This window comes from Hoplias malabaricus, chromosome 7 (assembly GCF_029633855.1).
Source record: "Hoplias malabaricus isolate fHopMal1 chromosome 7, fHopMal1.hap1, whole genome shotgun sequence".
Taxonomy (NCBI): domain Eukaryota; kingdom Metazoa; phylum Chordata; class Actinopteri; order Characiformes; family Erythrinidae; genus Hoplias; species Hoplias malabaricus.
The window spans coordinates 25,047,129-25,073,053 of NC_089806.1; the positions used below are offsets into that span (position 1 = coordinate 25,047,129).

Consider the following 25,925-nt stretch of genomic DNA (forward strand, 5'->3'; position numbering starts at 1 on the left):
TTTCACATGACTTAAAAAAACAGCACAGACCAGCTGCCAGCAAAATGAACAGTTTGGATACTGGTGGTGCTGGCCAACCGTGGTCATTCTTTTTGTTTTCTGAGATATATTTCCACACTTTCAAATTTCAGTCAGTTCTGTTTCTCAAACCTCAGATAACCCTAAACACAGTGATGTTGAGGTCTGGGCTCACGGGTGGTCAGTCATTTGTGATCTGAAAATCTGCAGCTTTTTGGTTTGCAAATGTCTTCTATTTCCTTTTCTCAGTATTGGCTTCTTTAGAGCAACACATCAATTCAACACTGAGTTGTCTTCCCATAGAAGGATGAACAGAAATGATAGCATTATAATAAAGACATCATATGGGCTATGCATTGTGAACACTCCCTCCAATTGGTGGACACATACACTTTATTTGAACAAACCAATGACATCAACCATTTGGGCACACATAACTCATCTAGTCTTCACAATAACACATTGATCAATAGAATGGGATGTTCTGGCCTAAAGCCAGTGTGCTCAATGCCAAGTGTGATTAGAGGGGTGTCAAGGCTCTCAATATTAGGCTGTGGTAGAGGAGATGTAAATTAAACAAACAAAATGAGGGATTTTAGGAAATAAAAATAATGTGAGAACAAAGGGAAAGTGATTTTAGTGAAATGTACGGAGAACTACTGGTGACATTTGCTCAATATAAATTAAGGAGTGGATACAAGACATTTAAATCTCATTCCCATGCCTTATTTAGTTGTTACCAAGCATTAAGTCATTCACATGCCTCATTTAATATGAAGGTCGCCAACTTTATATTGTTTTAGCAGTTGTTTTTTTTTTAAAGGTTGTTATGTGTATTTAATTTTAACTTTGGGTTGGCATTACCAAAACAGGATTTAGTTAGCCTGATGATAAGCCCAAAGTGTGAGTTACCCATTAGGAAACATCTCCTTGTTACCTTAAATAAGAGATCAGGGGACTCTTCCATAAAGCAGGATAATTGTTAGCTGCACAACTTAGTGACTGTAACCCTATTTCAACTTTGAAAAATGCTCATACATTTGGTGTGGGTGTGGGGGAGTCTGCAGTGGGTGGTAACCTTGTTTGACTGATTTGAAGAATGTGATGTGTCATCGTTCTTCAGGACCAGGACAGGTTATCTGAGTTGAATCACTGCTGAGGGGGAATTGACCACAAAATGTTATTTTGACAATCTGGAAAAATGTCCACGCATTAAGCAGGGCTGGTATATTTTATTAATACAGAGCAGTGCATTTTGAACAGCTGTTAATGAAAACATCAGATCTTAATGTAACACTTTAAGCCCAAAGGTGGAGAGCTCTTTTTCTAATGGGCACAGTTGAGTCTTGGCTAAACCCAGAAGTCGTGGTTTGACAGACGACCACCCAGGACCCTCTGTCGGAGTGTGTGGATGAATGGCAGTGCTTTATTTGGGTTTTGCTATTTCAGGAAAGCTCTTTACAACTATTGGCTTCCTAAAGCAAGGACCAAACCATCTGGAAAATGACGGGTTTATTGGGATATTTATCATATTTCCCGAGGAATATCTTCTGTATCGTCGTGTCTTTGATTTATTCTCTCCCAGTTTAACCCCCCGTGGCCGGTGTGGGCTCAGCTGAGTGTAATCTGTTAGTGGGATTATGTGAGTGAGTGTACGGGAGAGTGGTATTTTCCAGTGAGCGCTCAGTGCTGCAGAGGGAGGGTCAACATGGCGTCCGAACAGGTCTGTTTTCAAACACAAATTCATGATTACTTTATCTCTCGGTCATTTAACACGCTCTATTTGTATCAGAAGTGAATGTAGTTTTTTGCTGAGTGTACCTCAGAGTGCTCGTGTTCAGAGAACGGGTCTTTTCTTCTGTGTTGCTCATTTTCTGCGATGCTTCGTGTCCAGACCGTTCATGGAAAATAATTTAAAGAGTAAAACTGTTTCATCTTTGCAGTCGTTTTGCTTGAGCCAAAGTTTCAGATTCAGATGTTTTCAGGCGCAAGGGGCGAGATCTATACTGTCACTTATAATTTGGTTTATGATTGAAAATAACGGGAGCGTGTTTATTTTTAGTCCGTTACTCAGACAGACTGGAGTCCTGCGCTACCGAGAAAAAGAGGCGCCCCCGTGTGGCCTCGTTTTTTTATGACTATTCTTATGAATTCGAGCACACTGCCTTTTTTTAGCCCATGGTTGTAGTGGTATTTATAGCTATTAATGGTCCTATGCACTTTTGTTTTTTCTCTGATTATTTTTGTGCATGTAAATCGATTTTGAGTCCTGTAAAAAGCACTATATAAACAAAACGTGTTATTATTTTGTTATTATTTATTATTATTTGATTGTTGCAAATAGAGGACATTCGAATAAAGCAAATATTTTAGTTTTAGATTAGAAAATTCAACAATAAAACAATGACACAAACACTTCTCTACCTAGGATCTATTTGCAGAACTCAAAATAAATATTTTAATTGATGTTAAAAGAAAGTCTGAATGGTGTTGATGTGTCACTCATCTAATTAGCACTTTCTGCAGGAAAGCTCGAATGGGCCAGTGAAGAGGTCAATGCGGGAGAAGGCCATTGAGCGGAGGAATGCTAATAAAGAGCACAACAGTAATTTCAAAGCTGGATACGTCCCCATAGAAGAGGAGAGACTACACAAGACAGGACTGAGGGGTCGAAAGGGCAACATTGCAGTGTGCATTATCGTTCTGCTCTTTCTTCTCGCACTCATTAACTTAATTGTGAGTGAAGCTGCAGTGCATTAACATTAACAATCAAAGAGAGATTTGTGTGCAGTCATCCACAGCAAAAGACATTTTAATTTCCCCTTTGTCACCATTCTTTATGTGAGGGTGTTATGTTTCAGTGTCATACCATAATGTCTACCTTCTCTCTTTCTGCTTCTTTCCCTGTGTAAGATAACTCTCGTGATTTGGACAGTGATTCGAATAGGCCCCAATGGCTGTGACAGCATGGAGTTCCATGACAGTGGTCTGTTGCGCTTCAAGCAGAAGGCTGATATGGGGGTGGTCCACCCACTACACAAGAGCACTGTCGGAGGGAGGAAAGATCAGGACCTCGTCATCACTGGCAACAACAATCCGGTAGATTGGTTTCCTTTACTTTTTATAAATTGTCTTATTTTTTACCTTTTTTTACTTTCTTCTTTCTTCATTCAGTATGATTACAGATCTTTAAGAAGCATTAAATGATCACGTCACAGTGTCTACTATAAACTTTTGTTAGAATAGTTTTTAAATTACTCATATATTACAAAATAAATTTAGTCAATCAGTCCAAAAAATGTTTTGTGAAGCTAATAAATCAAATGGATATTGCTAAAAACTACCCAGTCTAATTAGAGCAGACCAATTTCCAAGAAACAAGGTTAAGGCTACACTAAAAATAATTTCAATTATTGTGTGTGTTCTGTAGGTGGTGTTCCAGCAGGGCAACACCAGACTCAGCATTGATAAAGACAAGACCTCTATCACCAGTGATTTAGGCGTTACATTCACAGACCCACGCACTCAAACTACATTCTTTAGCACAGACTTTGACAACCATGAGTTTCATCTGCCCAAACAAGTCAAGGTTCTAAGTGTGAAGAAAGCTTCTACAGAAAGGGTAAGCATTTATATAATAAACATCCTTACATACTATTAACACACTTGCAGCCTTTTATACAATTCCAAAATTCTGCCGAAATATCGGGGCGGCACGGTGGCACAACAGGCCCCAATGTTTCTTTATCAACATTTGTCTTAATAAACCTTTAGACATATAGTGTATACTGTGTGCTTTAAAAATGTTTTCCAAAAGTACTGTTCATTAATAGTAATCTTAATACATTTTGTTTCTGTTTCTTTGGTTACATTTAGGAAGTTTAAAGACATGTAAATGTTGTGGTTTTACAGATCACTAGCAATGCTTCCTCTGACCTCACAATCAAAGTGGATGGTAAAGCAATCATCCGAGGCAATGAGGGTGTCTTCATCATGGGCAAGACTGTAGAGTTCAGAATGGGAGGTGATATTGAGCTCAAGGCTGTAAGTATTGATAGTGGGATGGAATTCAACAAAAATTGATATGTATCTAAAATGTTGTTACTGAGTATAAATTTGGTTTGTAAACTGTGGTGTATTGCTAAAGGTATGGATGACAAAGAAATATTTTTTCTTACCAATAACATACAATTACATGGAAGTGCATTATGAATCAGAGTGATCAGTTAACAAAAACATATAGTGCACTGTTTTATGTATGCAGTGAACTCTATTAGCCTGTTTATTGCTTTATACAAAAAGTATGTTATAAAGCAGTTTGGTCAACATAGGTCCATGTTTATTGTTTTATGTGCAGGAGAACAACATTATCCTGAATGGCTCTGTGATGGTCAGTCCATCCCTCATTCCTAACACATCTCAAGGTGGTGAGCTGTACTTTAATGAGAGGTTGGAAAGATACAAGTTGTGTATGTGTGCAGACGGGACCCTTTTCAGAGTTCAGGTCATGAACTCCAACATGGGCTGCCAAACCTCAGACAATCCTTGTGGAGTGGCACCACACTGAGACCTGGGAAATGCCACTGTAAATACACACAGACACAAATACACAAAAGCCTGTAATAGGTAATTGCTTTAAATATTTGGAATCACTGTTCAGAAATTTCAGATTCATGTTTTCAACTACGTAAATTCAAAAGTAAATGTAAGAATGACTGTAATATGCAACGTCATTATTAGGCCAAGTGATTTTAAACATTTGAACAGTAATGTAACAGAAACTTTGATATAAATCATTATGTCACCCATTTTTGTTTGTAAGAATGAAAGATTTTTGAGTAATCAAGTTTACAGAAGGCAGATGTGTATTTCAGTGCACTCACATACACAACCATACTTAGTGTTCAGTCCACAAGCATAATCATAGAAAACATATTCATTTTGACATACCTATCCACCTAGTGTGTATTAATCTCACACACTCACACACACACACACACACACACACACACAAACAATCTCTGTTTCTTAAAACAGCACATACACACATTTATGTTATAATGACTCATATCCATAAACCTTATCAGACACAAACACTCCTTCTTTTATTATGTAATCATTTGGCCAAAGAGCTGTTTTTTTAACCTTCATGCCAACAGGGAATCACAATGCATTTTTTCCACATATTGGTGTATTTCTGACTGAAACACAGTATCAGTATATCTGTGGTACGTGAGGTAGGTGGGAGGAGGACGTAAAACATGATTACTGGATATTTTCCATATGCTGGTCCTCTGTGATGTAAAGAAAACTCTAAAGAGTTTTTAAAAGCAGACAGAACTCATTAAAAAAGATCTATTTGATGAATGAAATAATGAATCTTGATTTCCATGACCAGGGAGGTAAACTAACAATTATTAATGTCACATTGATATTTTAATGGAGGATGTATTCTTTTTGATATGTTTTTACAAACATAAGTAGTTTTGTAGTACAGTTTTTTTTTTTTTTTTTTGAGTTATTGACATTGATATGGTAATAACAGATGTACCTATACTACGTTCAGGACACAGTGCATCACCAGACTGGGGCCAGCCCAATTTATTCAGTCAAATAATAACTGAGCTGTGCTTTACTAAGGTTTACTATATTTAAATATTACATGATGGTAATGATGAACACCAGTAATATTCACTCATGTCTTCCTGTTCAACCTTTTATCAAGGATATGTTATTATCTGCCAATAAAAACAATCACCCATGGCAACCAGAAAGTCTGCTATCCAAGCAAGCCTCATAGTGAGAATATTTACTTTGCTATTTTGCAGATATAAAATGGATATTAAACAATATTTTCAGTCAGGTGCTTACTACAAACCATGAAGAAAATAGCATGAGTGGTACTATCAATCCAGGCAGTATTATATCTCCTAGATTTTAAGTATAGTTGGCAGCTAAATAAATTGTGATGCATTAATGTACTTAATCCAAATCCAAAATGTACATGACTTACACAAAAATAAAATATATTAAGTAAATTACATATTACATTAATGACAAAAAAAAATGAGCAGACCCACTGTTGATGTAATAAATTGTAGTCATTTGGAAAGGATGCATACATTTGAATAAAGAAACTTCATTGCATTATTATTTATTATAGGCTCAGTTTTGAACGAATTAAAGTTACCTTTGTCGATGACCCATTTATCTATATAAAATGTATTGATATGAAGTTGGGCAGAAGAAGGTTGAGTGATTTGCTGTATCACGTAAATCCTTAGTTTTACTATGTGCAAAGATAGAGGTGTTTTTATAAAATATAGAAGTGTTTAAATGTTATTATAAAAGTGTTCTGGATTGGAATTTATTATTTAACAATGCTTTGTTACCACTATGAAAAATTAACTCCTCCCTCTGGTCATCAATTAACTCCCCAAAATCTCATCTATATTCATCCAAAACATTGCTCACCTGCAGCCCAAAACCCCATCCTGTGAGTGGACAGGATTGGTTCTTTAGGTATGAAAAATCCGGGCTGTGTAAATTTGCCCATTTGAGTGTTTGGAACTCTGAAGTTTCAAAGTAAAAATTATTTCAATCATGACACATATTCCAGTATCTAAAAAACACCCCAAGGACATGATAACAAGATTAAAACTAGATTTCCACTAGAGGTGGTCTTTAAAATTTTTATGCAATGTTGTTATTTTTGATGAATCAGTGCACACACTGTTCTTCACAAACTGGTGTGCATTTTCATTATAACTTCCGGCTTGCCTGTGCCAACTGTTTAGTTTTCAGATTATTCCAGCTGTTACTTTCAGTTGTAAACACTGAATTAGAGTAAGAATAGCTGAAGATATCCATCCTACTTGTTGAATCGCACCTGATTTCAAATCAGTTGCCAATTGCAATTGGTACTTTATGTTACATTTCATCTGAAGTGTCTTGCATTGAAAGAGTATTGTTAAATATTCAAAGTGCCATACAATTCTCAAAACAATGTACTCTTCTGCTTTAAAAATGGGCATGTACGCACTTAAAGTATTTTTTGTCAGCTGATATGAAGGTGTGTTGTGACTTGAATAATATATTTTGATAAACTTAACAGGAGATGCTTCTATTATATATTTTTCTTGTTTAATATTTTGTGCAATATATCATTTTATTTGTTTGGGTATTGGTGTTAATGTGTGGTATGTATTTTATTTGAATTGGCTTTTGTTTCATTATTGATCAAATAACAAGCATACAGCATTAACAGTCATTATCTCTGGCATCATTTTAAGTCATTGCTTTATTTTTGTCTCTAATGGATAAGTTATGTCTACTGGTTGGAGCTGTGTTGGTTTAGTCTTGTATGCGCAGGCAGGCAGTGGTGCAACTCCAATTTTGAAGTGAAAAACTTTTGTTAGAAAAATTACATTTTTCATCACAGTGTTTGCATTGGATAAAAAGAGCAAATAAATATCTGAAAACAAACATGTAACTTGTTTTTTTTAACTGCACTATGTACAATGGTTTTTAAATATTTACTTTTGGCGCAGCAGGTAGTGTCGCTGTCACACAGCTCCAGGGGCCTGGAGGTTGTGGGTTCGATTCCCGCTCCAGGTGACTGTCTGTGAGGAGTTCGTGTATTCTCCCCGTGTCTGCGTGGGTTTCCTCTGGGTGCTCCGGTTTCCTCCCACAGTCCACACACGTTGCAGGTGGATCGGCGACTCAGAAGTGTCCGTAGGTGTGAGTGAATGTGTGTGTGTGTCTGTGTTGCCCTGTGAAGGACTGGCGCCCCCTCCAGGGTGTATTCCCGCCTTGCGCCCAATGATTCCAGGTAGGCTCTGGACCCACCATGACCCTGAATTGGATAAGGTTACAGATAATGAATGAATGAATGATGTCATACTGTGTTGTCTAAAAACTTTAATCCATTCACTCGTTCAAATTCCTGTTGAAACAGGCACAAAGAAAAAGCTATTAATTTTTCGGTGTCCTATATAAATAATGTTTAGCTTTAAAGATACACTACTATTTACACAAGCAAGTATACACACAAATACACCCTCACTACCTTGTAGTTTTCTTTCTGGTGTGCATCTAAAGTGTGTACAGGAGATCTTTCCGACAAGATCAGCTTGCATAAAGAAAAGGAAAGTTTATATTTAAGTTAAATATGTATGCAATAATTCATAGTGCATCCTATAACCTTGCACTGTTAACAATATATTTAGAGAGATTTTTTAAAGGCACTCTCTTTTTTTTTTGTGATGCCTGTTTTCATAAAAGCGTTGAGGAGGAAATCCAGAGTAAGATATTAACTTAGATATGTCAATGATTGTGGTAAGCAGTGTGTGCATGTATTTGTGTGTCATCATGTGTGTCTCAGCTGCACCGATACAGAGCAGACTTTGTACTTAGGTAAGCTCGAGTCAAAGTCGAAGATTTCCCCACTCATCTCTCAGTGTTTTGATGATCATAACTGAGCAGATATTAGGGAATTCTCTGGGAACTGCCAGCTGTGAGTAAAAATCTTTCCTTTTACCCTGATGAAATGTTATCCTAACTTATGCCTACCCAAAAAGTATCTGTATGTTAGATCTTAGTGGCCGTGTACATCGACCTGTCAGTCTAATGTAATTTAAGTTTACTGTAATTATTCAACAATATGTTTAGAAAAGGATATGAGATTATCCCGTTATTGGTCCTTAACTCTTAAAATGCCTTAGGCCTAACAAAGTGAGACTATAACAACAAAAACGAGCATAAATTATATGATTCTAAATAATTGAAAATGTATTCTAATCCTCTATAAATTTGATTAGAAAATCAGTTTTACTGAAATAGGTAATGAATACTCTTCATTTTTACCATTATAAAAAAACAATGCAAGATTAAAGGTTTATTTTTCTCCCACTTGGCACAACCCACCCTCACTCTTCCCTAAAATCACTGTCTGTAATACCCGAAATCTTGCATTGTAAAAAAATTTATGTATTTTTGGCAACGACAGTATTAGTTGGATTCCTAAAGGCATTATAGAATATTTCTAGACATTTTCTTGATACACATTGTTGAGAGTGGGATTACAAGGATACAAAGAGTAGCACTGTTCAATGTCACTTTAAATTTAAGTCTTTTTTGAAATTGTTACAATTTCATATATACATTTTTATAGCAAACTCTATGAGCAGTTACATAATATTTCTTTACTGTTTAAAAACTTAACCTTTCTGCGTTTTGATTTTTTTTCCCTCTATTTTTACATAGTATAAGGCCTGCTGTGATGTTAGCGTCCAGCTTAGTGCCATGTGTTACAATCCTGCTTATTCGGCTATGGGGAGCACACACCAGCTCCCCCACACCTGCCTGTCCAACCCCATGCTTGTGTCAAAAGTCTCCACTCCTGAACTGTTCATCATCTGGACTGTCTAAGGCCCCATCAAAGATACCAGCAACTGCCACAAGTCTGGACCTGTCCCATAATGCCATACAGTCTTTGCTTCCCCTTGGCATGGCCCGTTTGTGGGGGCTTCAGGAGTTCTGGGTTGGAGATAACGCTCTGGAGAGTCTGACGATGTGTTTGGGGAATGGTGTGGAGGGAAATAAGAGCCTAAAAAGAAGAAAATCAAGGTGTGTGTCTTGGGCTCCTGATCTTCAGGTGCTGTCTGCTGCGAGAAACCAGCTAAAACAAATACCAAGAGGTCAGAACATCACTCATTCAGATTCAAATTAATCCACACTAATGGTCATTTTGTCTCACTTGACTGGTGCGTAATTAATTTTTACAGCATTGACCTGAAATCAAGGAGAGGGACTGGGGTGGTTTTCCTACCCTCCTCAAAATGATACATAGTGCAGTTTCTGTAGTGCTGCACCTAGAGCAGCAAAGACAAAGGCTCTATTCCCCCTATTACAGTGATGCTTCACATTGATTTTGAAGCTGTAATTTTAAGGTAAAAATACTACCTAGTGTTTGTTTAAATGCAGTAGCAGCATCTAATCTTCTGAGAAGACTTTACACTGTATCTGAACCTTTCTTTGGCGCTCTGATTGTATTATGCCACAAACATTAGCAAGATCAAAGCCCTGATCAAAGATTCTGGATCAAAAACATCAATCCATCTCATTCTAAATGTTTTTAAAATTCTTTATAACGAGCATGGTAAGCTTAAGTTCATATGCAGCTGCTCAATATTGGCTTATTTTATTGGCCATGTTTTTCATAATTTGCACAATGGATGTGCCTAAAATAATAATTAGAAGAGGTAACTAAATACTTTTAGACGTTCACAGTACAATGTGTGTATTTTTCACACATCTCGTCCTGTGGTAAATCACCCTTTAACAGAGTAATCACTAAACCTTTGCTCTGTGGACACTCCAGTATCACTAGTGTCCATCAGCCAATCAGATGGCACACCTACAGAGTAAAAGGGCTGGGCACCAGCATTCCAGTGCGTCATTAGGGGCTGTAAAAGAAGGCAGAGCTGTGTGTAAAGATCTCAACACATTCCACAGCTATCATGTTTATTGTATAATATCTAATAACAATTAAATGGTTATTAAAGGGAAATTCCACTGACTTTTCAAAATTTCTGCACAAAATTTTCTGCTTGGGCAAGATGTAAACAAAGTCATCCCGATGTGAAATGTGCAATTTCTTTACAGTGTTGGTGATATGAAACAAGGTTTGCAATGCCTGTAGTGTAAAAATGATCAGCAAACCCATATTTCTATGTATGATTAATAATGGCATAACATAATTAAATCTGAAATATTTTTCTTACTAACTTTTTCTTTTTTTTTTTGGTGACAATTCTCAGATACAAATAATTTGGCTATGACATTTTCCTTGTCGAAAGGGAACACCATTACTTTTCAAGTTTTAAATAATAATATTGCTATAATGTATTTGGAGTATTGTGAGGATTTTATTGCATTCCACCGCAAGAACTTAACCCAGGTCAGGTCCCAATATAAATCAGTTACATTAATTCCATATCACAAAAGCAACTCCAAATTCTCCTGAAGGTATAAAAAGACGCTCTATAGTTCCTGAGAACACAGTTCCACTGCTCCAAAGACCCACACACGTACATATAGTTTAAGCTTTAGGTTAGAGATACAGAACACAGATACAGATCAGCTTTTGCTTACAGACAATAACTAGGTCAAGGACAAACCAGGAATGTGTCACTCTGTTCTGAGTGTTTCCTTTTCAGACCTGTATGTTGTTTCTTCTGTGGTGTCAATGAATGTCTAATGGCTTGTCCCTGTTGGCAACACCAGAATCAGCACTTTCAGCCCAGTCTGAGACCCCACAAGCTTTTTTATAATTGTATTTTGAATTTATCTTCTTGTGATCTATAGGAATAAAAATTCAACTGGGTTTATTTCAGTTTGTTTTGTAAGTTTATTTCCAGTTGTATTAAAAAAAAATTGTTGTAACATTAGTTCTGCCCACATCATAGTAACTGTCACATATATCTGAGGAGAGCATTTTATACAGCATAAAGTTGAGTATACCTGAGATTTCCATGGGTTATTCAGTGAGTTCTGAGGTTCTTTCTTTTTTTAATATTTTTTCACAAAATATTTCTTATATTTCCAGACAAAAATTCACTACAAACATTTTTCAGATTTTTAAATGTTTATCCCTAGCCCTGTTCTGAAAGATATATATTGCTCATATATTGTTCATAGTTGGATATATGGTAAATTATGTATTACAAAAATGCATGATAATAATGCATCGTGTTTTTGTGGTTAAATACAACCCGAACTCCAGTGAAGTGTTGTGTAAAACATAAAAAAACAGAATACGATGATTTGCAAATCCCTTTCAACTTATATTCAATTGAATACACTACAAAGACAAGATATTTAATGTTCAAACGGATAAACTTTAGTTTTTTGGGGGTTTTTTTTGCAAATATTCACTCATTTTGAGCTTGAGGCCTCCAACATGTTCCAAAAGAGTTGGGACAGGGGCAACAAAAGACTGGGAAAGTTGAGGAATGCTCAAAAAACACCTGTTTGGAACATTACACAGATGAACAGGTTAATTGGAAACAGGTAAGTGTCATGACTGGTTATAAAGGGAGCATCCCCGAAGGGCTCAGTAGTTCACAAGCAAGGATGGGGCGAGGTTCAACTGCGTGAAAAAAAAATTGTCCATCAGTATAAGAACATTTTGCAAAGAATTTATTTCATCTACAGTCCATAATATCATCAAAAGATTAAGAGAATCTGGAGAAATCTCTTCAAGTAAGCGGCCAGGCCGAAAACCAACATTGAATGCCTGTGACCTTCGATCCCTCAGATGGCACTGCATTAAAAACTGACATAATTTTGTAACGGATATTACCACATGGGCTCAGGAACACTTCAGAAAACCACTTTCAGTGAACACAGTTCCTTGCTTCATCTACAGGTGCAAGCTATCTTGCAAAACGAAATCCATATATCAACAACACCCAGAAACGCTGCCGGCTTCTCTGGGCTTGAGCTCATCTGAGATGGACTGATACAAAATGGAAAAGTGTCCTGTGGTCTCACAAGTCCACATTTCAAGTTGTTTTTGGAAATCATGGAGGTCGTGTCCTCCGGGCCAAAGAGGAAAAGGACTGTCTGGATTGTTATAATGTTATCATTATAAGTTCAAAAGCCAGCATCTCTGATAGTATGGGGGTGTGACATGGGTAACTTGCACATCTGTGAGGGCACCATTAATGCTGAAAGGTATATACAGGTTTTGGAGCAACATATGCTGCCATCCAAGTAACGTCTTTTTCAGGGATGTCCCTGCTTATTTCAGCAAGACAATACCAAGCCACATTCTGCACGTCTGACAACAGCATGGCTTCGTAGTAAAAGAGTGCAGGTACTAGACTGGCCTGCCTGAAGTCCAGACCTGTCTCCCATTGAAAATGTGTGGCGCAAAATATAACAATGGAGACCCTGGACTGATGAGCAACTGAAGTTGTACGTCAAGCAGGAATGTGAAAGAATTCCACCTATAAAACTTTATTAACAACAATTAGTGTCCTCAGTTCCCAAACGCTTATTCCCAAAGATGATGTAACATGTAACACAGTGGTAAACATGCCCCTGTCCCAACTTGTTTAGAATGTGTTGCAGGCCTAAAATTTAAAATGAGTGAATATTTGCAAAAAAACAATAAAGTTTATCCGTTTGAACATTAAATATCTTGTCTTTGTAGTGAATTCAATTGAACATAGGTTGAAAAGGATTTGCAAATCATCGTATTCTGTTTTTATATATGTGTTGCACAACATCCCAACTTCATTGGAATTGGGGTTATAATAACAAAATTAGATTTAATCTCTGTTCTGTGAAGGCTAGATTTACATTCTGCTTTTAAATTATGCACAGTTTGTATAATCTTCACAGAAAAGCATTACCAATCATTTATTGAGCTTACTGTTTCTATGCTCAGTGCCAAGCATAGGCAAGAAGTCCATGAAGTCTCCAAATTTCAAGCTGTGGAGCAGTGGAATTGTATTCATTGGAGTGATGGAGCTTTGTTCTTTGGAGCTGAAGGTTCCAGCATCTAGCTGAAGTCTCTCTCAGAAGATCTGAGGCTGTTACTGCTGCAAAAGACACCAAGCTTCCTATTAACACCATTTAATTATAAACCGGATTCCAAAAAAGTTGGGACACTAAACAAATTGTGAATAAAAACTGAATGCAATGATGTGGAGGTGCCAACATCTAATATTTTATTCAGTATAGGACACAAATCACAGATCAAAAGGTTAAACTGAGAGAATGTATCATTTTAAGGGAAAAATATGTTGTTTCAAAATTTCATGGCATCAACAAATCCCAAAAAAGTTGGGACAAGGCCATAGTTTACCACTGTGTGGCATTCCCCCTTCTTCTTACAACACTCAGACGTCTGGGGACAGAGGAGACCAGTTTCTCAAGTTTAGAAATAGGAATGCTCTCCCATTCATGTCTAATACAGGCCTTTAACTGTTCAATCGTCTTGGGCCTTCTTTGTCACACCTTCCTCTTTATGATGAGCCAAATGTTCTCTATAGGTGAAAGATCTGGACTGCAGGCTGGTCATTTCAGTACCCGGATCCTTCTCCTACGTAGCCATGATGTTGTGATTGCTGCAGAATGTGGTCTGGCATTATCTTGCTGAAAAATGCAGGGTCTTCCCTGAAAGAGATGACGTCTAGATGGGAGCTTATGTTGTTCTAGAACCTGAACATAGTTCTCTGCATTAATGGTGTCTTTCCAGACATGCAAGCTGCCCATGCCACAAGCACTCATGCAACTCCATACCATCAGTGATGCCGGCTTCTGAATGGAGCGTTGATTACAACTTGGGTTATCCTTGTCTTCTCTGGTCCAGATGACATGGCGTCCCAGTGTTCCATAAAGAACTTCAAATCGTGACTCATCTGACCACAGAACAGTCTTCCATTTTGCCACACTCCATTTTAAAAGACCCCTGGCCCATTGCAAATGTCTGAGCTTGTGGAGCTTGCTTAGAAAAGGCTTCCTCTTTGCACTGTAGAGTTTCAGCTGGCAACGGCAGATGGCACGGTAGATTATGTTCACTGACAATGCTTTCTGGAAGTATTCCTGAGCCCATTCTGTTATTTCCTTGACAGTGGCATTCCTGTTTGAGGTGCAGTGACGTTTAAGGGCTCGGAGATCACGAGCATCCAGTAGAGTTTGACGGCCTTGACCCATACGCACAGCAATTGTTCCAGATTCTCTGAATCTTTTGATGATGTTATGCAGGGTTGATGATGATAACTTAAAAGTCTTTGCTATTTTACACACTGAGAAGCTCTTTTTATACTCAATCATGTTGTCAATTGACCTAATTAGTGTTAATTGGTCTTCCAGCTGTTCGTTATATGCTCAATTTTTTTTTCCAGCCACTTATTGCTACTTGTCCCAACTTTTTTGGGATTTGTTGACACTGTGAAATTTTGAATCAACATATTTTTCCTTTAAAATGTTACGTTTACTCAGATTAAACTTTTGATCTGTAATCTATGTTCTATTACGAATAAAATATTGACATTTGCCATCTCCACATCATTGCATTCAGTTTTTATTCATCATTTGTTTAGTGTCCCAACTTTTTTGGAATCCGGTTTGTAGAAGTCATTTTAAATGAAAACCTATCATCAAATATTATCTTATATACCTGTAGTGTTTGCCTTGGCTTCAGAGTCTTTATCTTCAAAACCAATGTCAGAAATCATTGCAGAGAATGGTCCCAGAAAACCAAGATCCCAGACTGATCTTTGAGGCCTGGTAAATAATGCTTCTGCTAAGGCAGCATGCTGAAGCTGCAGGACTGAACAGATAACAACAAATCCTTTTTTAGAACTGAAGTGGAACTTGCTATTTTTTAATCACAGTATTGCTCACCCATAAGTACAATAATTAGAATTCTAAGCCCAAAGTCTGTGCGAGTTACTGAAATAAACGCTATTAAGGCAGTAGCAGACACCACACATGACAGTAACTCTCAGCTGTTTGAGAGTCAGTGCACAGCCTCTCTTCTCCAACGAATCCCTGACCAGCAGGCCCTCAGTCCTTCTCAGCGGTCAATACAGCTCTTAGAATAGAAGAGGCAGACCTTTCCATTTACTCTCACTCTTTCCCATGCACTCATAGCCACCCCATTAGTATAAATGCCCCATTCACTTTGTCTCAGCAAGCACAGTGTAAATGTATATACAAATGAGGACATAGATGGACCCACAATATTATGAGCTATTGAAAAGTCACAAGAAAATTGAAACAATTCTATAGAGCAGTAAAATGCCATTTGAATGTCCTCACTATTCAAATACAGAGTAACAAGAAGTTAAGTATCTGCCCTTATTAAAAATGTAATTGAATTCAAATCAAATGGAAAGCAGTGTACTAATATATAGTGTAAAGCCCTCCTAGAAAATCAGAAGGCATAAACCAGGTTCAGATTTCTAATTTTTTTTCCACTAGCCTATATTGGACTAAGCTAACATCTTGATTGTCCCTTTTCGCCCCAGGACTCAGCAACAGCAAATCCCTGGAGGTGCTTCAGCTCTCCCATAACAGGATCTCTGGGCTTGGTCCTGCTGATTTAGCCGGCTGTACTCACCTTAAAGAGATTCACCTCCAGCATAACTTTATCAACACTATACACCCACAAGCCTTTAAAGAATTGCCCAACCTACAGGTAAAAGATTACAGGAAACTGTGATTCAAATTAATTGACATAGAGTGTATGTAAGTGCACCAGCACCACATGAACAAAATATAGTACAACAACAAAGTTATCAAGTAAATTTACAGCCTTATATGTGCAAGTGTGTGGCATGTAAGTAAATATGGGTATGCAGGATGTTTGAACATTATCTTTTGCATTTTTTCCCTCACATCCACACACACACACACACACACGTTGCTGAATTGGGATCAAATGTTCATATGTATTCTGTTTGATTTTCTGTCTAATATATATTTTCTGAATATCAGTTGTCCTTTAGATTTAGTCAAATTATTCTGAACAAAGGAATAATAAGCAATCCAAAATTACTTTAAAAATGTGTTTGTAACATTGTACACTGAAATGTTTAGTCTGGCATTAACAATACACTAAGCTATCACAGGATTAGGAAGACCTATTTTGTATCTACAGTTATTGTCTATTTTATCAGCTCCATTTAACATAGAGGAGTACTTTGTAGTTCTGCTGTAATTCACTCATTTCACTCTGCTCTTCAATGGTCAACACTCCCTAATCCTAACCCCACAGGATCCCCACAGAGCAGGTATGATTTGGGTGGTGGATCATTCTCAGAGTTACAGAATGTGGCGGAGATGTGTTAGTGTGTGTTGCGCTGCTACAAGTGGATCAGACACAGCAGCGCTGCTAAAGTAAACACTGTGTTAGATCCACTTGTATCAACACAACACACAATAACCACCACTATGTCAGTGTCACTGCAGCGCTGAGAATGATCCACCACCCAAATCATGCCTGCTTTGTGGGGATCCTGACCATAGAAGAGCATTTTGAAATGGGGATAATAAAGTATGCAGAGAAACAGATGGACTACTGTCTGTAATTGTAGAACTACAAAGTGGCCGAGTATGGTCAGTAGAGCTGATAAAATGGATAATGAGTGTAGATATAAGGTAGGTGTTTCTAATCCAGTGATGGTTCAGTGTGTGTGTCATGTTGGAACATACTCCTAAGTCTCTTAATTTTGTAAACAAATACATGCACAAAAATTCTTGAACTGGAACACAATAACAATGAATGCATCTACATTACCACCTAGATTCTTGATGTAAGCTACAATCTGCTAACCATCGTACCTCTGCCAGCATACTTGTCTCTACGGAACTTAAACACTTTGGTGGACATTTCTGGAAACAGATGGTGGTGTGATTGTAACTTCAAGACAATAAGGAGATGGCTCAAGTTTGACAATGAAGTGGGTAATCCAGTATGGAAAGTGATGTGTTCCTCTCCCATTCAACATGCTGGAAAAGATCTGCTATATGTAGAGGAATCAGATCTTATCTGTCCATCACCAGTATACAGCAAATCGGGTCTCGAAAAAGAGGTGACTGTGGATGAGGGGACAGAATTATTGCTTTCCTGTGCAAATGTTACCCAAGGTATGCATTATAACATTACTTTTTTCAGTCTTTAATCATAACAATATGACAAGCACTATATAGAGTCTATTTATAAAATTGTCTATTGTGAAAAAATAAGGCAACGGTTGAAATTAATGGTTTAGTTTAGAAAAAAAGCTACATAAGATATATATACATTCTTTGTGATTCAAATTTAGTTTCTTTAGTTTAGCAATGGAGCTACAAGGCTAGCAATGTTAACAAACATTAGATATCAACAGTCATGCGTACCCACAGTGTTCAGCTACATAGTGTTTGCAGTAAGTCACATTATGCCCTAAACATAACTACCAGTAAATTAGACCTGGATGAGGTTAAGGAGTTTTGAGAAATTATTTCACAAATTCAAGCATCTCCTGACTTTTAGTGTTTGATAACACTGCCACTTCATTCCAGAATTCAAAAAAAAGAAAAAAAGAAAAATCTTGACCGAATGACTGTAAATGTTATTTTGCCAAGCTATTCCTTTAAGACATCTGAGCTATGAATAAGCACGCTCGTTTTTACACATGTAATAAACAGAAAAAACTTGGTCTTGTTTCTTCAGATATACCATCACGATGGTGGACACCTCATGGCCAAGTCACTGAGAATCAACAATTCCTTCTTGTCAGCAACCTCACAGAACAACATGCAGGACTTTATGTCTGTATCTCAGGATTCCAGGAGGAACATGTGTCAGTGTTTCATCTGAATGTTCGAAAAAGGGTTCATAACACAAGGCTGCGACGAGAAGCTCAGAAGGTTGTGGATGAGCTTACTGGAGAAGGAAACCTGAACATGGAGAGGAATATGCGAGCTGTGAAAACAGTGCCTCACTCTGACTTTGTTTTAGCTATCTGTCTTTCTGTCTTTATTACATTCCTTGTAGCTTTTGTCCTTGGTGTGCTGTTAAGACCATTTCTGGACAAATTATGCAAGAAAATTCGAACTAAGAGGGATTCAACTTCATCGCACACAGACTCACACACTTCTTCCCCTCAACCAAGGCCATACATAAATGAGGGATTTTCTGATACAGATGAACATGTGCAGGAGGTGCGAGTGGGATCCAGAGTCAGATTTGGTGGGGTCACAGAAGTTAAGGACAATAGGGGAACTTTACCTTATTATGTCACTGTAGAAGACGTAAAATCAGACAGCTCTTCTGAGGATAATACAGATGTAAAGGGCAAAGAATCCATGACCAACAATGTTCGAGCTCATTGTGTGGAGATGGAGGATCTAAAGAGCAGAGAAGGCAGCAATCTCAGCAGCTCACTACAGGTGATCAGAGAAGTACCTTTGCAAAAAGCAAGAACAAAAACACCAGCCCCTAAACCAATTTGTGGATCCTCAAAAGTGGAAACTACCCAAGTCATGGAGGTGGAGCCCATTCCAGATAAAGAAGACATCACAGGGTTAGAGGAGATGAGCATTTCACCTGTATCATCTCACTCAGAATTACCCCAAGAACAGCATTTCACTTTTGAGTCAGTCGAGCAAAGTGTAGATTCTCCTATAATCATCATACATGAAGAAAAAGAAGGCAACATAGATCATGAGGCAACAATGCCAGGTTTTAAGATTGACCCACTGTCTAATCTTAAGGAAGAGTGTGTGGATGATCTAGACCCAGATTTATGGGATGATAGTGGAGAAAGCTTTTCATTTCCTGATGAATCTCCAAGGTCAAGCAGCCGTGTAACACAAGTTGCTGTTCTTGATTATCCACTTTTTGAAAAAGAAATGTCTGTGGATAACCCGAGTTCTTGCAACTCAAGTGAAAGTGGTCTGACTGAAGGAGAACAAACCGATTACACTGTAAACCATGAAGAAGAATCAGAAATCTTTAATGACCCACACCCACAAAATGGGAATATCATTGAAAATAGGCTCTCCACTCTGGATCAAAATGCTTTAACTGATGAGCAAAGTACAGGTGCTCGTTTTAGACAAGACACTATTACACTGGACCCATCAGATGTACATATGACATTTACTCGTGGAGAAAGTTTGGAGGATGAGTTATTTACAGACCAGAACGAGGACTCAGATACTTCAGATATTGCCTATACTGTTGAGGAAGAGCCTAAAAAATATCATGTACATCCTGTGTATAGGACCAGTCAAAAAACTTCCACTGACTTGGAGACAGATAGTTCAGGGGGTAATTGCTCGAGTGAAGAAGAAGAAGAAGCTGGAAATGCTTGCTACCCTAAGAGAACTGAAATAAAACTAGACCCTGAGGTTAAGAATGAGCTTGTCATTCCAGTTGCAAACCCAATCTGTGCCCCCAATATCAACTCTGACCACTCCTCAAGCAGCACTGACTTAGAGGAAAAGACATATAAAGGAGAGACTCCATCATCTGAGGAAGATCTCCGTCCAATATCCAAGGGAGACTTTTTCTTTGGAGATGTTGGTGCATCTCTTGACATACTGCCAAAAGTGAAAAGATGCATTCAGTTCACACAATCTGAGCCTCAACATTCAGCTCACTCCCCATTAACATCTTTACCAGTTTTAGAGACTGAAACAGGAACTATGATATCTGGCGATTCATCTGACGATGCCCACAGTCCAGCCTCTAAGGGAGATCATTTCTTTGCAAAAATAGATTCATCCCTTGATGAAATTCCAAAGGTGAAGAGATACATTCAGTTCACATATTCTGGGCCTCAATCGTCAGCTAAGCCCCGATCTACATCTTTAAATACAGAGAGTTTCAAACCAGTGTTAGGGACTAAGACAGAATCTGTGACATTTGATTCCTCACCTGAGCATGAGCTCAGTCAAACCCACAAGGGAGACCGTTTCTTTGAGGAAATAGGTGCTTCTGTTGATGTAGTGCCAAAAGTTAAGACATACATTCAATTCACAAAATCTGAGCCACAAAAGTCAGCTCTGCTCCCATCAACATCTTTAAAGACAGAAGAATCCGTGCAAATGTTGGGCACTACAGCACAATCAATGAAATCTGATTCTCCAGCTGAGGATGAATTGAGTTCAAAATCCAAGGGCGATCATTTCTTTGCTCAGACAGATACTTCTGTTGATGTAATGCCAAAGGTGAAGAGATACATTCAGTTTGAGCCACTAGAATCATCTCAGTCCCCATCAGTAATTTTAAAGACAGAAAAGGTTATACCTGTTTTAGGGACTGAAACAGAATCTATGAAATCTGATTATTCTTCTAAGCATGAGCTCAGTCCAACTGTAAAGGGAGATAATTTCTTTTCTGAAATAGGTACTTACGTTGATGCAATCCCAAAAGTGAAAAGGTATATTCAGTTCACAGAATTTAAGCCACAACCATCTGTTCTGCTCCAAACTGCATTTATAAAACCAAAAAAAGTGATACCAGTTTCAGAGACTGAATGTCAGTTTGTCAGACCTGAGGTTGAGCACAGTGCACCCACAAAGGAAGACAGTTTCTTTAAGGAAATAGGCACATCTCTTGATGTAGTGCCAAAAGTCAAGACGTACATTCAGTTTACACAATTAGAGCCTCAACTTTCATGTCTACACCCATCACCTATTCTGACAGAAAGGTTTATACCAGTGTTAGGGAGTAAGTCACTATCTTTAAGATCTTTATCATCATCTGAGGATCAGCAAAGTCCAGTCTCTAAAGAAGACAATTTCTTTGGGCAAATAAGTGCATCTGTTAATAAAGTGCCAAAAGTGAAAAGACACATTCAGTTCACACCATGTGAATCTCATTTTTTAGCTCAGTCCACATCAACATCATTAAAGAAAAAGAGTTACATACCAGTGATGGGGACTAAGAAAGAATCTGTGAGATCCGAGTCTTCAGAGTGCAGTCCAATATCCAAGGGAGACAGTTTCTTTGGAGAAATAGGTAGTTCTCTTGATGTTGTGCCAAAAGTGAAGAGATACATTCAGTTCACAAAATCTGAACCTCAAGATTCAGCTCTGCTCCCTTCAACATTTTTAAAGTCAGAAAGTGTCAAACCAGTGTTAGGGACAAGACCAGAATCTGTGAGATCTGATTCTTCATCTCAGGGGCAAGTCTGTCTGTACTCTAAGGGAAACAGTTTTTTTGAGGAAATAGGTACATCTATAGATGGAGTTCCAAAAGTCAAGAGATACATTCATTTCACACAGTCAGAACCTAAAAAGCACTCTGGAAAAAGTGATACCACATTTGGAGATGAGCAAAGCCCAACTACTACAGAGAAAAAAATCTACGAGCAAATCGATACATCTCCCAGTGTATCTTTTCCAAAGGTTCAGAGATACATCCAGTTTACACAATCTGAGCCCCAACATTGTGCTCAATCTCTCACATCTTTAAATGAAGAAAAGATCTTACCAACATTGGTGACAAATATACAGTCAACAAGACCTGGACATTTATCTGAGGACAAGCTTATCCCAAACAAGGAAGACAATTTTTTCGAGCAAGTGGGTACAACTTACCAAGGAGTACCAAGAGTTAAGAGATACATTCAATTCACACACTCTGAACCTCAACCTTCAGATCACTCTACATCAACGTCTTGGGTCAGCCCAAAACTAGAAACAGAAGTACAGTCTATAATAGCTGAGAATGAGCTTAGCCCACCCACCAAGGGAGAGGCTTTATTTGTGCAAATAAGTCCATCACTTAATGGAATACCAAAAGTTAAAAGGTACATTCAGTTCACATCACCTGGACCGCAAGTGTCAAGTCAACTACCATCATCTATAAAAGCAAAAAGAGATACCAATACACAATCACTGAGATCTCATTTATCATCTGTGAAAGAACTCAGCCCACCCACTAAGGAAGAAACTGTCTTTGGGTATAGAGGTACCTCCCTTGATGGAGTCCCAAAGGTAAAGAGATACCTTGAGTTTACACAGTCTGGACCTGCTCAATCTCCATTAACATCTTTGAATGAAGAAAACATCATACCAATACTTGTGGCAAAAACACAGTCTCATAGATCTGATCCTCCATCTGAGGACAAGCCCAGTCCTACCTCTAAGGAAGAACATTTATTTGGGCATACAAGTACCTCCTTTGTTGGAATACCAAAGGTGGAGAGATACATTCAATTCACACAGTCTGAACCTCAACCTTCAGATCACTCTACATCAATGTCTTGGGTCAGACCAAAACTGGAAACAGAAGTACAGTCTATAATAGCTGAGAATGAGCTTAGCCCACCCACCAAGGGAGAGGCATTATTTGTGCAAATAAGTCCATCACTTAATGGAATACCAAAAGTTAAAAGGTATATTCAGTTCACATCACCTGGACCTCAAGTGTCAATTCAGCTACCATCATCTATAAAGGCGAAAAGAGATACCAATGCACAATCACTGAGATCGAATTTATCATCTGAGAAAGAACTCAGCCCAACCACTAAGGAAGAAACTGTCTTTGGGTGTATAGGTACCTCCCTTGGTGGCGTCCCAAAGGTAAAGAGATACCTTCAGTTTACACAGTCTGGACCTGCTCAATCGCCATCAACGTCTTTGAATGAAGAAAGAGCCATACCAACACTGGTGACAAAAACACAGTCTGAAAAATTTGATCCTCCATTTGAGGACAAATTCAGTCCTACCTCTGTGGAAGAAAATTTATTTCGGCAAATTGAACTGCCTAAGGTGAAGCGATACATAAAGTTCACACAATCTGAGCTGCTTTCAAAAGAACCAATGATACATGGAGGCAAAGATGTGGAAAAAGATAAACAAGGTTTCTTTAGACAAATTGGTGCATGTTTTTATGGCATACCAAAAGTAAAGGGATACATTCAGTTCACACCATCTGCATTTGAACATTCAGTTTGGCCTTCAGCCCTGTACGGTGCCAGAGAATTAACTACACCAGAGCTTCTGACAAATACAGAATTACAAAGATCTGATGATGTTAAACCAATTAACAAAGCTGATGTCTTTGGGTACTTGGACATTCCTCTTTATAAAATTCCAAAAGTTAAAAGGTACATTCAGTTCACAAAATGTAAATTTCCTCAGTCAGGCTCTTCCTCTGATAATGAAGCAATGTTAATTAACCAAAAAGACAATTTCTTTGAAGGAATATATTTATCTCATGATAATATACCAAAGGTAAAGAGATCCCTTCAGTTTACACAATCTGAACTTGGAAATCAGATCTGCTACCCATCTTTGAGTAAAGGAAGACTCACAGCTGAGTTAGAGACAAAAAAGGAATCATTTGGTTTCAGTTATTCACCTGAAGCTGTCAGACCAAACATCCAATACAACGTTTTTGAAGTGCCAAAGGTTAAGAGGTACATTCAGTTTTCCCAAACTGAGGTTTACTCTTCAAATCATTCATCATCTCTAAACAATGAAAAAGTTGTGTTGACAGAATCAAAAGGATTCGAAGCTAAAAGTGGCATCAACCCAGACATTACAGGAGACAACTTCTTTGAAACAGTAGCTGCACAAGTGAACGGACTACCAAAATTGAAGAGATACATTAAGTTTACACATCCTTATATGCCAGTTCAGTCTTCCACTTTAAGTCAAGACAGGGTCCCCAGATCTGGTTCTCAGGATACGTTTGGGACAACTTCAATGGGAGAATTACCTATTTTCTTGCAAATAGGTACAACTTTTAATGGGCTGCCAAAGATAAAAAGATACATTCAGTTCACAGAGTCTGGACCACAAAGCCCGTCACCACACAATCCCTCATACAGGACAGATGCACAGGTGGCAGAATCAAAGCCATCTGATTTGGCATTTAAAAAAGAAAATGCTGGAGTTAACTTCTTCAGACAAATAAATGCATCACTTGATCAGCTACCAAAAGTGAAAAGGTATGTTCACTTCACACAGTCTGACCCTCACCTTTCAAGTTCTTTACCATCAACACATGCATTTACAACAAGAGTAGACAGAAGACATAGTTTTACATATGGAGACGAGCTCAAATGTTCCACCAAAGAAGATAATTTTTTTGGACAAATAGGTGCATCTCTGTGTCTGGATGAGGTACCAAAAGTATCAAGGTACATTCAGTTTGGACAATCTAAACCTCATACTCAAGCTTCAGTGTCTTACCAATCAGATGGAAGAGCAGAATCAGAAGATTCTGATGAAAGTGTTTCAGTGGATATCAAAGATATCTTTGGGCAAATAGAAGTATCCTGTGATACACTACAGAGGCCAAAAAGGTCACTCGTTTTTACAACTTCTACTCAACAGGATCAAAATCAGATACAGGCTCTTTCATCAATAAAAAACTCATCGCTTGGCATGAATGTGGCAATAGGAACAAGTACATTAGAACAACTTTCTAGGCCTAAAAGTACTCTCTTTTGTTCAAACTCAGACCCTTATAGGCAGTCTGACCAAGCATTCTCTTCATTACAAACAGGATTATGTATAACAGAGCCTGGGACTACATTAGGACCAATGTTGTCAACATTAGGCTCTGAAAACAGTGATTTCTCTCTTGACAAAATGCAGAGGCCTACAAGATCACTCAGATTCTCAACCTTAGAAAGACATTCTGAGACAACTGCTGACTTAGATCAAGTCCCCAAATCACTACTGAGTCCAGCTACTGAAACTCCACCTCAGTATGAACAACAACCCATCAAAGAAACAACTCCAATTTCCTCAGGAAAGGACAATGCCAGAGAATACCTTAGAAACAGCTCTGAAGCTCGTCAAAGACAGGAACGAAGAAGATTATTATTCCAGGAGAAAAAGAGAGCCATGAATGAGTTTGGTTTGACCTCTTCCACATTACAAGATAGGGATAAGCAAGAAAGCCTGTCAGATCATTACGAAGAAAAAACACCAATCTATTCAGGCCACACTTTCCATAGTGTTTCTACCAGACCTGTAATCACCAAAAGACATATGAATGTGAATATCTCAGGATCCGAGGGACTGATTTCCAGTCGTATTTCATCTCTAAAATACAAATCAGCAATGCAACATGGCACTTACAAGTATCATAGTGATGTTTAAAATTTGATTATGCTTTTTAAAATCTGCATATATATATATATATATATATATATATATATATATATATATATATATATATATATATTCCCAACAAAATACTTAAGAACCTTAATTTTGTCGCATACCAAATCTTATTAATTTGAAAATCTAAAAAAAGCAGTTTTTCATATTCATATTTATAATTCACAAATGTCTGTATATGCAACAGTTTTAAATGAGCTGAATTAATTTTAGTATTTATGTAACCAATATTTACATTTTTGTCTTTGTTA

At 37.8% G+C, this 25,925-nt stretch overlaps 1 protein-coding gene across 2 annotated transcripts; it reads left to right on the top strand.

The window, feature by feature from the left end:
- The first annotated feature begins 1,388 nt into the window (after positions 1–1,388).
- Positions 1,389–7,497, top strand: sgcb (sarcoglycan, beta (dystrophin-associated glycoprotein)). 2 transcript variants are annotated; one of them, XM_066677016.1, is made up of 6 exons: positions 1,389–1,741; positions 2,533–2,754; positions 2,932–3,117; positions 3,449–3,640; positions 3,931–4,062; positions 4,376–7,497. In XM_066677016.1, the coding sequence occupies exons 1-6, from the start codon at positions 1,727–1,729 to the stop codon at positions 4,583–4,585; spliced, it is 957 nt and encodes a 318-aa protein (XP_066533113.1). In that variant the 5' UTR covers positions 1,389–1,726; the 3' UTR covers positions 4,586–7,497. The 2 variants fall into 2 exon arrangements, with proteins under 2 accessions (XP_066533113.1, XP_066533114.1); XM_066677017.1 differs by having other exon boundaries at positions 2,545–2,754.
- The last annotated feature ends 18,428 nt before the right edge of the window (positions 7,498–25,925 follow it).